Below are 12,523 nucleotides of genomic sequence, written 5' to 3'. Positions count from 1 at the left end.
AAGATCGACACCGCTGGAACAGACTCCCGGACTCCCAGACCCTCCTCACCCACTCTCACTCATCCTCCCACGTGAAGCTCCCACCCCACCCGCTCCCGCCCTCCGCCTCCTCCGCATGCTTCCGGACAGCCCGCCCAGCGCCCACTCGAGCGCCTCTCCGCCTTCAGACATCTGCTCTTTGCCTCTTTGCCTCTCTGCCTTTGCCTCACATGTCCTTGCCCTTCTCCGCCCTCCACTGTCAGCTTATGCCCTCTGCCATATTACGCCATCTATAGGTGCCACCTTGTTTGCGAGATTGCTACTTAGGCCCAAACTACGGCTACCCGTCTCCTAAAGCACATTTCCGTATTTCCATATCCTGGCCCATATCTTCATCCCATCGCTTCTCCATCCTCCCCTCTATATTGCCTTCCTCTGTCCCTCATTTCTGGCTTCCACGCTTGGCCAAAGTAACATCTACACACCATCTCTTGGACAAAATCACCGGTAATCCCCAGCCGCCCCTCAGTAAGCGTCACGTCCATCTAACCGGACTCTAGATCCTCTTAATACCCAACATGGAGGTCATTCTCAGTAATGTGCCTCGGCAGTGCCCGCAAAAGGTGGTGGCAGACAATCTCATGCCCTACCTGGAAAAACTGCAAATAACCGAATTCACCTGCATTAAGATGCGTCAGAAGCCCTCGGCCCGTATTCTCTTTGTGAAGAAAGAGGAGGCTGAGCTCTTCCTATCCCGATATCCAGCCACCGTTCCGCTCAACTCCAAACTCATCATCGTCGGCGCCAAGATCGTGGCCTCGGCCGGCCGCGTGATTCCTGACAGCGTAGAGATCATGCATGCGAAACATGTCACCAAGGAGCGCAAAAAGTACGAGGTGGCTTTGAAGACCCAGGAGCAGCTGATCAGCCAGCCCATCCACGCCACTGCCACCCAGCTCACATGCGGCAAATGCCACATTTTTCCCGATGGCAAGATGGCCCATGTGGCCGAGGGGTGGTCCCTGAGCGCTGCCAGTGTCAAGTTCAGTCGCCTATCCATGTTCATCACCTTCCGCGACAAGTCACAAATCGAAATTGTCTACCAGTCAATTTGGGAGGTCGCTTCGAGTGCCAACAATGAGCTCATGTTTACGCTGCAATACCCGCCGCGGTTCTTCCGCCCTGTTTCGCTGGAAACCCAGTTCTCCTCTCTGAACATGTCTGGAAAAAAGGCCGCCAACTACAAAAAAGTCAGATCGAGCTATCTGCCATCTATCCAGAATCACTCATACATCGCCAATATGTGTCTGGTGTACAAGATCACTATAAAGGGCAATAGCGGCACCTTTCAAAATCTTATCAGTAGCCTCCACAAACGAGATCTCTTTAATCTCGTGGACCAATACGACTTTGAGACCGTGACACCTAATGCTGGTTCTGACTTGCTATTCCTAGAAAGCTACAACAACCTGATGGCTCTTCTGAGAGATAGTGCAGTCGAGACCGAGCTGACCTTCCCAGTCTGCTTCCAGCTTCAAGCCATGGTGTGGAACAACTATCTTACGCCAGATCTGGTCATCAAGCTCATCGAGCTTATCCGAGAGAAAATACGGCGGAACATAGAACAAGCAAAGAAGCAGCAGGCTAAGGGAAACCAGCCCATCCCTCTCAGACAGCCCTTGTTTTCCGTTGATGCGTATAAAAAGGCCATGTTTGACATCCCCTACCCAACCAACAGCGCCGACGTCGAGTCTCTCAACCCGCTCGTCATTTTCAAAGAGCTCGAAAAAACCCAGAAAGAACTAGACTCAAGTATGGCTATGGGCCGTGTCTATAATCGCAACATGAACGATAAGCAGGTTTTGGTGCATAAGGCCTGTGTCACGCCGACCCGCATCACCCTGCAAGGCCCAGAATACGAGAGCAAGAACCGAGTGCTCCGCAAGTTCTCCGGCTACCTCGACTATTTTTTGCGGGTGCAGTTTTGTGACGAAGATGGCGAGGATCTGCGCTTCAGCGGCCGCATTTCCAACGAAGAGCTCATGGACCGCTTCAAAGAGGTATTTAAGACGGGAATTCAAATTGGCGGCCGTCTGTACAAGTTCCTTGGTTTTTCGCACTCGTCTCTGCGCTCCCATTCCGCCTGGTTCTCGGCTGCCTTCTTTGACAAGGAAAACCGAGAGCTTCAGACTTACGGGCGCATCATCAATAGTCTTGGAAAGTTTGGAAACATCCGCACGCCCGCTCGCTGTGCTGCTCGTATTGGCCAGGCCTTTTCCGAAACGCCATTTTCCGTGCCTCTGGAACCCAACAGCATCCGCTATGAGTTCATTCCAGATCTCAAATCCCCCGATGAATCCCGTGTTTTCAGTGACGGAGTTGGCACCATCTCGTATGCCGCCGTTGAGGTTGTCTGGGACCACATCCCGAAAAACGACTCTTACCCGGTCTGTTTTCAGGTTCGCTGGGGCGGTGCCAAGGGCATGCTGGCTCTTGACTCGCGTATCAGCGATGGCGACAAGGTCTTCCGCGTGCGCGATGAGAGCATGGTCAAGTTCGATTCGGATGACATTGCCAACCTGGAGATTTGCGACATGGCTTCTCGCCCTCTGCGGCTTGTTCTGAACCGCCAGATGATCAAGATTCTAGAAGACATGGGTGTGGATAACCAGTGGTTTATTGATCTCCAAAGCGTTGAAATCGACGCTTTGAGAAACATCTCCTCTGATGTTTACAACACATCTTCGTTCCTACGCAACCAGCTGATTGGCCGCAAGCTAGAGTTTTCCTCGTTGATCCGCAAGCTGCACCAGTGCGATATCAAGTACTACGAAGACACATTTATGCGCCGGGTCGTTGAAATGGCTGTACTGCGCGAACTTCGCATGCTCAAGAACAAGGCACGTATCCCAGTGCGCCGCGGCGCAACTCTGTTCGGCATTGTCGACGAGACAGGCTTTCTGGCCGAAGGCGAAATCTATATTACCATTGACCAAAAGCCACAGGAGGCCGTCTTTGAGGATTTGCCTGAGCATGGTCGCGTCATTGTGACTCGTTCGCCGGCCCTCCATCCGGGAGATATTCAAATCGCCATGCAGCGGACACCGCCGGATGGCCATCCTCTGCGTGAACTGGTCAACTGCATTGTCTTTAGCCAGCACGGAGAACGTGATCTGCCGTCGCAACTGAGCGGAGGTGATCTAGACGGCGATATCTACAACGTAATATGGGACCCGGTTCTGCTGCAGACACCAGGTCTCAAGACCTTCAAACCGGCAGATTACCCGCGCGTCACACCGAGAACACTAGACCGCGATGTCACTAGATCTGACATGGCCGATTTCTTTGTTGACTTCATGAAGACTGATCAGCTGGGTATTATCGCCAACCGTCATTTGATTTTGGCTGACCAGAAGCCGCTCGGCTCGCTGGATCCCGAGTGCTTAAAACTGGCAGAGATGCACTCTAACGCAGTGGACTTCTCCAAGACTGGTTTGGCTGTCGATGTGAACCAAATGCCGAAAGCCTCGCAATTTCGCCCTGACTTGTAAGCCTTATATCACCATCGTTGCTATGCTCCGGTTCAAAAATATCTAACACATCCTTCTCCCTTGCAGCATGTCGCCCTCACCGCCTGTTATCGTGTGTAAATCTGACGAGCTGGTGTTTGACAACACACCCATCAATCCAGATGCCAACCCGTTTGACAATGAGGATGAAATCGCGCCGGCCCATCTCTATTACGAATCAAAGCGCATTCTGGGTATCTTGTACCGCAATGTAGACGAGCGCATGATTTGGAACTCGACTAAAGTTAATGCCAAGTCGGATGATGAATCAGTGTGGAAGCAGGTGCAAGAGTGGGTGGACAAGTTGATTAACGCCACTATTGATGTGCGGAAATTCGACTGGTACACCAAGAAGCGCGATGCCCACGAGCTCATGAATATGTAAGTGTTGATGATGCCTCAGTCTGGATCTGGGTGATGCTGACTAGTTTTTCTTACGGCACACAGCTACGAGGAGGGAATGCGCGACATTATGCGCAACTTTGCGCCCAACTACATGAACCCGCTGTCCGAGGTGGAAGTTTTTTGCGGCTTTATTTTCGCACGTGAAGGCGTCCAGTCTCGTCGCCAGCGCGACGCGTCGGTCAAGATCGGCCCACAGGTCGACGACCTGATTGACTTTATCGTCAAGCGCATGCGGTGCAAGGACCGCGTAGCGCCCGAGGTCACGGCCGAGACGATCCTGGCTGGCGGTAGCATGGACTATACGGCGCTAGAAATGTGTCTCGCCTGCTTCAAGACGCGGCCGACGGCGGCTGCGATGTCTGCCGGCAGCATAACGCCCAAGGCGCAGCTCAAGGGCTTCCGCGTTATCGCAGCGTCATGCCTGTTTAAGGAGCTGGCGTCAATCGCGACAAAGACGCAGATGCTATCGCTCGAGATCGAGAAGATCATGCAAGCTTCGGCATATGCGATGCCGGAGCCTAAGACAACGTAAAGGATGGCGGGCCCCGGGAAGCCCACGGGTGGGACGGCACGGAAGGTATGCAGAAAATACGGCTCAATAGTGCCTTTTACTAGTGACTATCTGTCCACAGCGGGTGAATGTGTTGGACATGAGGTGATGTTTAACCAACGCATAAGCCACGGCCCCCGCTTTTTTGGTCATTTTGGTGGACGCTGGCTGGGTTACACGACAGGGAGACGAGGAGAGGTGGCTGTGTGTGGCTGCTGCGGGTTGTTCTGTGCATATTACACCGCTAGTTGTGTGGCAGGTGTGGCTGTTGGTGCAGACCCTAACACTAACCCTAGTATTTGCAGAGCTGCGACGTGCAGCTTGCAGCTCAGCTCACCGCAAATCAGCCACCAGCAGTGGGCGGCCTTCTTAGCTAAGCTGTGTAAGACTGTCCTTTTTGGCTGTTTTGTCACATTTTTGTCTGTATAAAGAGTTGGCCTGCATGCGATGCGGCGATATCTTTTTTGTGACTCCTGGAAACCGGAAATAATATTCTTTTTTTTTAATTCTCCAAAACTCCGCGGAACCATCGCTTCGTAGCTGCTCTAACCTCAGCCACCTGTCTTTTGCGCTCTTCTCTTCCTCCTAGCCCCAAGTACATGGTACATCTGGGGACTGCCAGCAAAAGCTTCCCCCTCCTTGTTCCTTCGGTCCCTCTCCTCCATTGCCGCACAAGACAAGCTCCAGGCTCACAACCACGCGGCCAGACAGCGCAGCACTCCACGGCACTTTTTGGGCGCTGTCTTTTCTTCTGATTCTTTAATTGCTACCCCCTCCCGAGCTCACCGCCATGAACGGCCACTTCGCCCCGGTGGGCGCTAAAGACGACGAGCAGAACTTTGAGCATGGCATACAGGTGATCGACGAGGACAAGGAGTTTAAGTGAGTCTATGCCGCAATGTGTCCCCGGCCCCGTCCCGCTACTGACGCCCCTCTCTCTCCGCAGCTCCGCCGTCAGCTCCTACCTGCGGGCCACCGACGTCGCCCCGGCCGGCTTCAACTACCACATCATCTCGGTGTTCGGCTCGCAGTCGACGGGCAAGTCGACGCTGCTCAACAACCTGTTCCGTACCAAGTTCTCCGTCATGTCCGAGACCGAGCGCCGCCAGACCACCAAGGGCATCTGGATGTCCAAGAACAAGGCCCGCGACATCGAGCCCCGCATGGCCGACAACATTCTCGTCATGGACGTCGAGGGCACCGACGGCCGCGAGCGCGGCGAGGACCAGGACTTTGAGCGCAAGAGCGCCCTGTTCGCGCTGGCCACCAGCGAGGTGCTGCTGGTCAACTTGTGGGAGACCCAGGTCGGCCTGTACCAGGGCGCCAATATGGGGCTGCTGAAGACGGTCTTTGAGGTGAACCTGCAGCTGTTCCTCAAGGACAAAAAGTATGTCCACCATCTATATCGTTCCGTTTTGCTCCCAGCCCGCTGACATTCCCGTTTTGCCGCACACAGATCGAGTCCCCGCTCGCTGCTCTTTTTCGTGCTGCGTGACCATCTCGGTACCACGCCGCTGGTCAACCTCCAGAACACCCTAATTCAGGACCTGACCAAGATCTGGTCGTCCATATCCAAGCCCGCTGGTCTGGAAAACTCGCGCATCGAGGACTACTTTGACTTTGGCTTTGCCGCCCTGCCGCACAAGATTCTCCAGGCCGAAAAGTTTACCGAGGAAGTCGACAAGCTGCGGGCTCGCTTTGCTGGTGGCCACCGTCCCGAAGGCGCCAGCGGCACCGAAGCCCTTGAGGGCGGTATTTTCCTGCCCGAGTACCACCGCCGTATTCCTGCCGACGGTTTCTCCATGTATGCCCAGGGCATCTGGGATCAGATTGTCGACAACAAGGACCTGGATCTGCCCACACAACAGGAACTTCTGGCCCAGTTCCGCTGCGATGAAATCTCGCGTGAGGTTCTACTTGACTTCGAGGCTGCGATAACCCCACTTGAGGAGAAGCAGGCCGAGGGTGTTCGTGTGGGCCAGCCCGTCGTGCTAGAGAATATTGGTGAGCAGGGCTCCAGTGCACGCCAAAAGTGCGTGGCTTCGTTCGAGGTGCAGGCCAGCCGCTACCACAAGGGTGTCTATGCGCGGAAGCGCCAGGAGCTCGAGAGCAAGATTGACGGTCGTCTCAAGGCTATGTATCACCTGCATCTCCACGGCGTCCACAAGGCCGGTCTGGCTGCCTTCAACGAGGGCGTCAGCGCCAAGGTCAAGCAGGGCCAGCGGTCTGGTGCCGGTTCGTACGAGTTTGCCGAGATTGTGTCGGGCGAGAAGCAGGCGGCGCTCAAGACCTTCAATGCAGAAGTGCAGAGCCTTGTCATCGAGGACTTGGCATGGACCGACCTTGCTAACTTGGCCGAGGTGTTTGAGAAGGAGCTTGACCAGCAGAGCGCCCGGCTGCGCAAGGACGAGCTGCGGCGCTTGGCTGTACGTGTCGAGCGCTGGGTGCGATCGCGGCTTGGCGATGCCGTCGGGCTTGAGTTTGGAAAGCTGGGCTCGGGCCGTGGCGGCTCCGGAGCACCCGAAGACGGCGTGGCAGCCTCGACTGCTGGCCCGGGCGCGGAGCAGGACTTGTGGGACCAGGTGTGGAAGGTATTTACTGAGATTGTGGCCGATGCTGAGACCAGATTCCGCGAGCGTGCCATCAGCTTTGACGCGAGCGAGGAGGAGGTGTCCACCGGCATGTGGAAGCTGCGGCGCATGAGCTGGGTGGCGCTGCGCGAGCGCGTGCAAGAGGAAGTCATGGAGGGTAACATTCTGCTGAAGCTGCGCGAAAACTTTGAGGACAAGTTCCGCTACGACGAGCTTGGCGTGCCGCGCATCTGGCGCCCAACCGACGACATCGAGGGCGTGTACACCAAGGCGCGCGAGTCTACGCTGACACTTATCCCGCTGCTGGCTAAGTTCCGCTTGCGGAGCACCGGCGCCCTGCCTGAACTGCCACAGTGGATCGGAGCGCCGCCGGCCAACATGGGTGTCGACGAGGAGGAGGAGGCGTCGCCGATTGGCGGTGTCGATGAGGCCGAGGGCAAGAGCCTGGAGGAGGAGATGACGATGCTGGCCGAGGCCAAGAGACTGGACTTGATTGTGCGGTTCAAGAAGACGGCTGACGGCGTCTACGTCGAGGCCAAGCGTGGAGCCCTCGGTGGTGTGGCCATGGTGCCGTGGTACTTTTACGGCTTGATGCTCGCGCTGGGATGGAACGAGATCTTTATGGGTAAGTCCTTCCGAGGGAGACGAGATGCGATACAGATGGCTAACCCTCTTTAGTGCTTCGCAACCCTATTCTGTTCCTACTGATGCTGTTGATTGCCGGCGGTACATACCTTGCCTACATGCTCAACATGCTCGGCCCGATAATGCAGATGGCCAACGCTGCCGCAACACAGGGCGTCGACCTGGGCAAAGAGCGTCTACGCGACTTTATCGCCAACTCGGACACGGCGCGCAGCGCCATCGGCATGCCGGCGGCAGCTGCTGCTGACGACATTGCGCTCCAGGACTTGGACGGCCGCGGCAAAAAGGCCGAGCCCGTCGAGGACATATGAGACACTGCGTTTGGAAGCAGTGGCAGCGCGTGTGTGAAAGAAAACGGCCTGTGAAGAACGGGGGCGTGGGAGGACGACTATACATACAGAGGGCCTGGTTTGGCCGTACGGCGGCCGGGCCTGAGGGCTTGCGAGTATGTACTTATATGTGCTTTGTGTGTTTGCAGCAACTGCAGTTCCTTGTTTTGCTCTTGTTATCCTTGGTATGAATATAACGTCGTTATGCATTGAAGAGCGCAATAGAAGTATGAAAGTAGATGAAAGACAAAAAGCCCAAACTCCAGACGCCCGCCCACCGTGATTGTCTAGTGACCAGCCCACAACACAAACAAAACACAACGCCATTCTAAAACGCCAGCCCCGACGGCTCGCCGTACCACACCGCCAGCTCATCTTTGGCCTCCTCGGCGTCCGCTTTGAAAAAGTCGGTGAGCCTGCTCTCATTGCCGTCCGGCTCCACCGGCCACTCGACCTTGACTGAGTTCGTCTTGCCGTCAATTAGATCCTTGGCCGTGCCCCAGCTAAAGCGGCACTCAGGGCCCCACCCAAACACCGGGTGCATATTGTCCCGCAGCCAGCCGGTGCAGCGGCCGTCGCCGGGATATCCCGAGCCCCAGTCCATAGCTAGTTCGCCATCCTTGGTGCGGCCCTCAGCGCCGGTGGCGTGCGGGCGGTACATGACCTCGAGCGCAACATCACGCGTGACCTTTGCGCACACCGACGCCGCGCTGACCACGGGATACAAGCTATCGGCTTTCTTGGCGACCGTGATGCCGACGGTGGGGAACAGCTTCTGCAGCTTGGCCTGGTACACTGCCGGACTGCCAATGGTGTCGACGTACACGTGCGTCAGGTTGACGCCGCGCGCCAGCACGCCGGCTATTAGCGCAACGGTCGCATCCATGGCCTGCGCGTTCAGGTTGTACGGCACGCCCTGCAGCATGCCGCTGCTGATGGCGCGCGCCGACAGCGCCGTCACAGCCCAGCCGCACGCGGCATGCAGGTCGGACGCGGGGTTGGCGAGCGTGCGCATGAGGCCAGCGCGGACGCTGGGCGACAGCACCTTCGAGTCGTCAAAGTGGTGCGTCGTGCGCAGCAGGCTGTCGGACAGGGTTGTCGGGAGGTAGAACACGCCGTAGACCATGGGGCCGAGGACAGGCCCGCGGCCGGCTTCGTCAACGCCGAGAATGCATTCTTCGCCGAGGGCGGTGGTAGATGGCGCGGCGAGGCGCGGCGGCACGGGCGAGTAGTATGAGTAGGTCTCGCCGGCGGCGATGGCGGCCTCGTTGATGGAGGGGAGCAGCGCGGCGGCGGCGGGTTCGGCAGAGGAGGCGCGAGGGACCGGCGAGGCGGCGGCAGGGGAGGCGGCGGCGGGAGAGTCGACGGTGAGGTCAACGACGGGATTGGCTTCGGCGGACATCATTGAGGAGTTGTGGGTGATGTCCAGGTGGCAGAGAAGAGCCGTTCCGGGCAAGAGAGGCAGCTTTTCGACATGTGGGAAAGCCCGACGCGCTGAAGACAGGCCAAAAGTATACAGACGCGTAGAGAGCCGCCCCGCTTTTCAGGCAGCCGGCCAATCAGGCGATGCGCCGACCAGCGAGAACCAAGCTGGGTTTTCTGCTCCAGAGGTTGTGATTTCTTGCAACTATCGCGACGTTTTCTGCTGTGCGACTTTTGCTGCCAGCCGCGGCTTCTCTTTTTCTTTGCTTTCTAGGCGGCTGAATCAAGGCTGTGAGCCATTTTTTTTTTCTGGCGATAATTCCTGCGGTTTCTTTCAGCGCTTTGTGTGCGACGCTGTGATTCTTTGACAGGCCGGAAAGCTCTGGCTTTGTTTTTTTTCTTCCCTTTTTCTTCTTCTGCAGCCCATCTTCTAGACGAACAAAAAAGAAGAAAATATAGAGAAAATCGCAAAATTCCCCCCTCATTTTCTGCTATTTTTGCCCTTATTTTCTTGCAGCTTCGACAAAAAGAACAAGCTCCGGGTCAAGGCGCCACAAAAACTCGCGATAATTCTACTGCCTCCCCTCACCAACGCGCCCTGTTCCCTTCTCTCCAGCCGACCAATCGCCGACTTCTCCCACGGCCAGCTTCGCAGCCTGCCCACGCGACCATGTCCCAGCCTCGCGGTGCCGCTCGTCGCCAGACGCAGCAGATCTACGAGCTGGGCCAAGCCGGCCGGTGAGTCTCTGTCGTCCCGCAGGTCCGGAGCCCGGAGCCTCCGCCATTCTCCTGCTAACGCTGCCCCTCTCTAGCAAAACCGGCGTCATCCTTCCCGACAACGGCCAGCGCGACGAAAACGGCCTGCAGCCGCTCGACGGACTCTTCTCGTCGCCAACAAAGCCCGATGGCTCGACGCCGCGCGCCGCTGACCGGAGCGCCATGGGCGAGCAGGAAATGGAGATCGACCAAGGTATGTCGCCGCGCGCTTCGAGTCGCCCGCCCCCACTGATACCCGCAGCCTTGCTAACACACTTGTGCCCGCAGCCTCCAGCCCTGGCCCGTCGACCGTCATGCGCAACCGCCGCTCGGGCGCTTCAGCACTTCCCGTTTCACGCTCGCCTGTTAGAACCAGTCTCGGCTCGCCGGCGTTGAAGAACCTGCGCCTGAGCGGGCGCGCGTCAGGGTCGTTGCGCCTGCGCACTTCGGACGCCTCGCCTGCGGCTTCTGTTCCCGCCTCCGCTGTCAACAAGGGCAACCCGCAGGCCGTCAGCCGAAACCTGTTCGCCGTGCCAAAGGCGCACCACATGGCTCGGCCAACCGCCAAGCCGACCAGCAGCTCGCAGCCGCGGCGCTTCATGCCCATTTCCGACGACGAAGAGGAGGAAGACGACGACGACGTGCTCCAGCCCCCGACGCAGGGCGACATTTTCGACGAGTCGATGCAGATGATTGAAGAGTTCATTCCGCAGTCTGACGCGCCGCAGCCATTCGACGACATACCCGAAGAAGAACCAGACCCGACACCGCCTCGCCCTACAAAACGACCAGCCCGACCGCCGAGCCAGCCCGCGAAGAAACCAGATCCACCGAAGCCTGCGGCTCGGCGCAGCCCCTTGAAACGATCGCGGCAGGTCGAAGACATGTACGATTCGCCGCCCGAGGAAGAGGAGGAAGAAGAGGAAGACCCCCATGGTTCAGCATCAGAAGGAGAATCCCCCGCCAGCCTCCCTCCACCTCGCCCCCCCCAACGAAAAACCTCAAGGTCAGCGCCGCCCAAGACAAAACCTACTGCCACCTCTTCACAACCCAGCGCCGCCGGCCCCGCCAAGTCAAGGACGAAGCCCACGCCAGCACAGACTGCCAACCGCCGCGCGCGCGTGGCCAGCCGGCCCAAAAAGACAGCCGCATCGCAGTCCTCCGCCGCCGCCGCCCACGCCACCAGCGACACGAACGAGCCCGCCGACCAATCGCTCCTGCAAGTGCAGCGCGGCCCGCCGCCGCCCAAGCGCCGCGGGCTCATGTCCGTCCACTCGAACCAGACCATCACCACCACGCGCTCGGGCCGCTCGTCGTACGCGCCGCTGCAGTTCTGGAAGGGCGAGCGCACCGAAGTCGCCGCCGAGACCTTCCGCGACCCGACCGCCAACCAGCGCTTTGTCCTGCCGGCCACCAAGCAAATCATCCGCGTCGAAGACGACGAGCCGCTACCGCCGCCCGCCAAGCGCCGCCGCACGCGGCCCACGGCAAACACATCGGCGAAGCGCGCCGCCGCAGCTACTACCGCCGCCCTGCACGCCGTGCGCCCCGAGCCGCTGGAGCCATGGGAGCGCAACCCGGGCGTCGTCGACGGCGAAGTACTGCTGTGGACCCCGTCGCACGAAACCGACCCGCCCGGGCCCGACGAGGAATTCGACGCCTTCACAATGCCGCTCGCGATTGCCGGCGCGGCGGTGCAGACGCGCGAAATCAAGGACGCCGGCTTCCGCTACGCCAAGACGCTGAGCATGGGCTTCATGGGCACCGGCATCGTGGATCTGCCGCCGGGCAGCGAGAAGAAGCCCAAGAACTCGCGCCGCATGCAGCTGGTCTTTTTCATTGTCACGGGCAAGGTGCTCGTCACGGTGCACGACAACGAGTTCCGCATTGGCGCTGGCGGCCAGTTCTTTGTGCCGCGCGGGAATTACTATAGCATTGTCAACGACTATGATAGCCCGGCGCGCGTGTTTTTCGCGCAGGCGTGTGAGATGGAGCAGCAGCCGGAGCAGCAGCCGGGCGGGGAGGGGCACGGGGAGGAGGAGGAGGAGGAAGATGAAGAGGAGGACTAAGATTGGGCGCGTGAGACGGTTCGCGCAAATGAATGCATCAATGTTCAAGCGAGTTCTTTTTTTTTTGTTTTTTTTTTAGCCATGCTGGAGTTGCCGGTTAGTCTATTCATCTCGGGCAAACGGGGGGCGGGGGCTTGGGGCTTTTTCAGGTGTCTAGATATCATACATTGCTTTCTTCTTCATCTTCTTGCCGCTATTCACATTACGA

General features: G+C 58.1%; 4 protein-coding genes across 4 annotated transcripts; 3 read left to right on the top strand and 1 right to left on the bottom strand.

Annotated features, from left to right (window-relative positions):
• Positions 1–557: 557 nt before the first annotated feature.
• Positions 558–4,485, top strand: BROUX77_007385 (uncharacterized protein; the record flags this gene model as incomplete). The annotated part of the gene is made up of 3 exons (XM_073752474.1): positions 558–3,526; positions 3,597–3,929; positions 3,996–4,485. 3 exons carry the CDS (start codon positions 558–560, stop codon positions 4,483–4,485), a joined length of 3,792 nt encoding a protein of 1,263 aa, XP_073601678.1.
• Positions 4,486–5,293: 808 nt separating this feature from the next.
• On the top strand, positions 5,294–8,050 carry BROUX77_007384 (uncharacterized protein; the record flags this gene model as incomplete). Its single annotated transcript, XM_073752473.1, has 4 exons — positions 5,294–5,385; positions 5,450–5,890; positions 5,960–7,719; positions 7,773–8,050. The coding sequence occupies 4 exons, from the start codon at positions 5,294–5,296 to the stop codon at positions 8,048–8,050; spliced, it is 2,571 nt and encodes an 856-aa protein (XP_073601677.1).
• Positions 8,051–8,396: 346 nt separating this feature from the next.
• Positions 8,397–9,470, bottom strand: BROUX77_007383 (uncharacterized protein; the record flags this gene model as incomplete). The annotated part of the gene is made up of 1 exon (XM_073752472.1): positions 8,397–9,470. The coding sequence occupies one exon, from the start codon at positions 9,468–9,470 to the stop codon at positions 8,397–8,399; it is 1,074 nt and encodes a 357-aa protein (XP_073601676.1).
• A 690-nt stretch (positions 9,471–10,160) lies between these two features.
• BROUX77_007382 (uncharacterized protein) lies at positions 10,161–12,315 on the top strand (the record flags this gene model as incomplete). Its single annotated transcript, XM_073752471.1, has 3 exons — positions 10,161–10,228; positions 10,303–10,460; positions 10,535–12,315. 3 exons carry the CDS (start codon positions 10,161–10,163, stop codon positions 12,313–12,315), a joined length of 2,007 nt encoding a protein of 668 aa, XP_073601675.1.
• Positions 12,316–12,523: the final 208 nt, after the last annotated feature.

This window comes from Berkeleyomyces rouxiae, assembly GCF_048999995.1.
Source record: "Berkeleyomyces rouxiae strain 22BRR77 chromosome Unknown BrBRR77_ptg000012l, whole genome shotgun sequence".
Lineage (NCBI taxonomy): Eukaryota > Fungi > Ascomycota > Sordariomycetes > Microascales > Ceratocystidaceae > Berkeleyomyces > Berkeleyomyces rouxiae.
The sequence above is the reverse complement of the archived record's forward strand: the minus strand, read 5'-3'. Positions and strand labels throughout refer to the sequence as shown.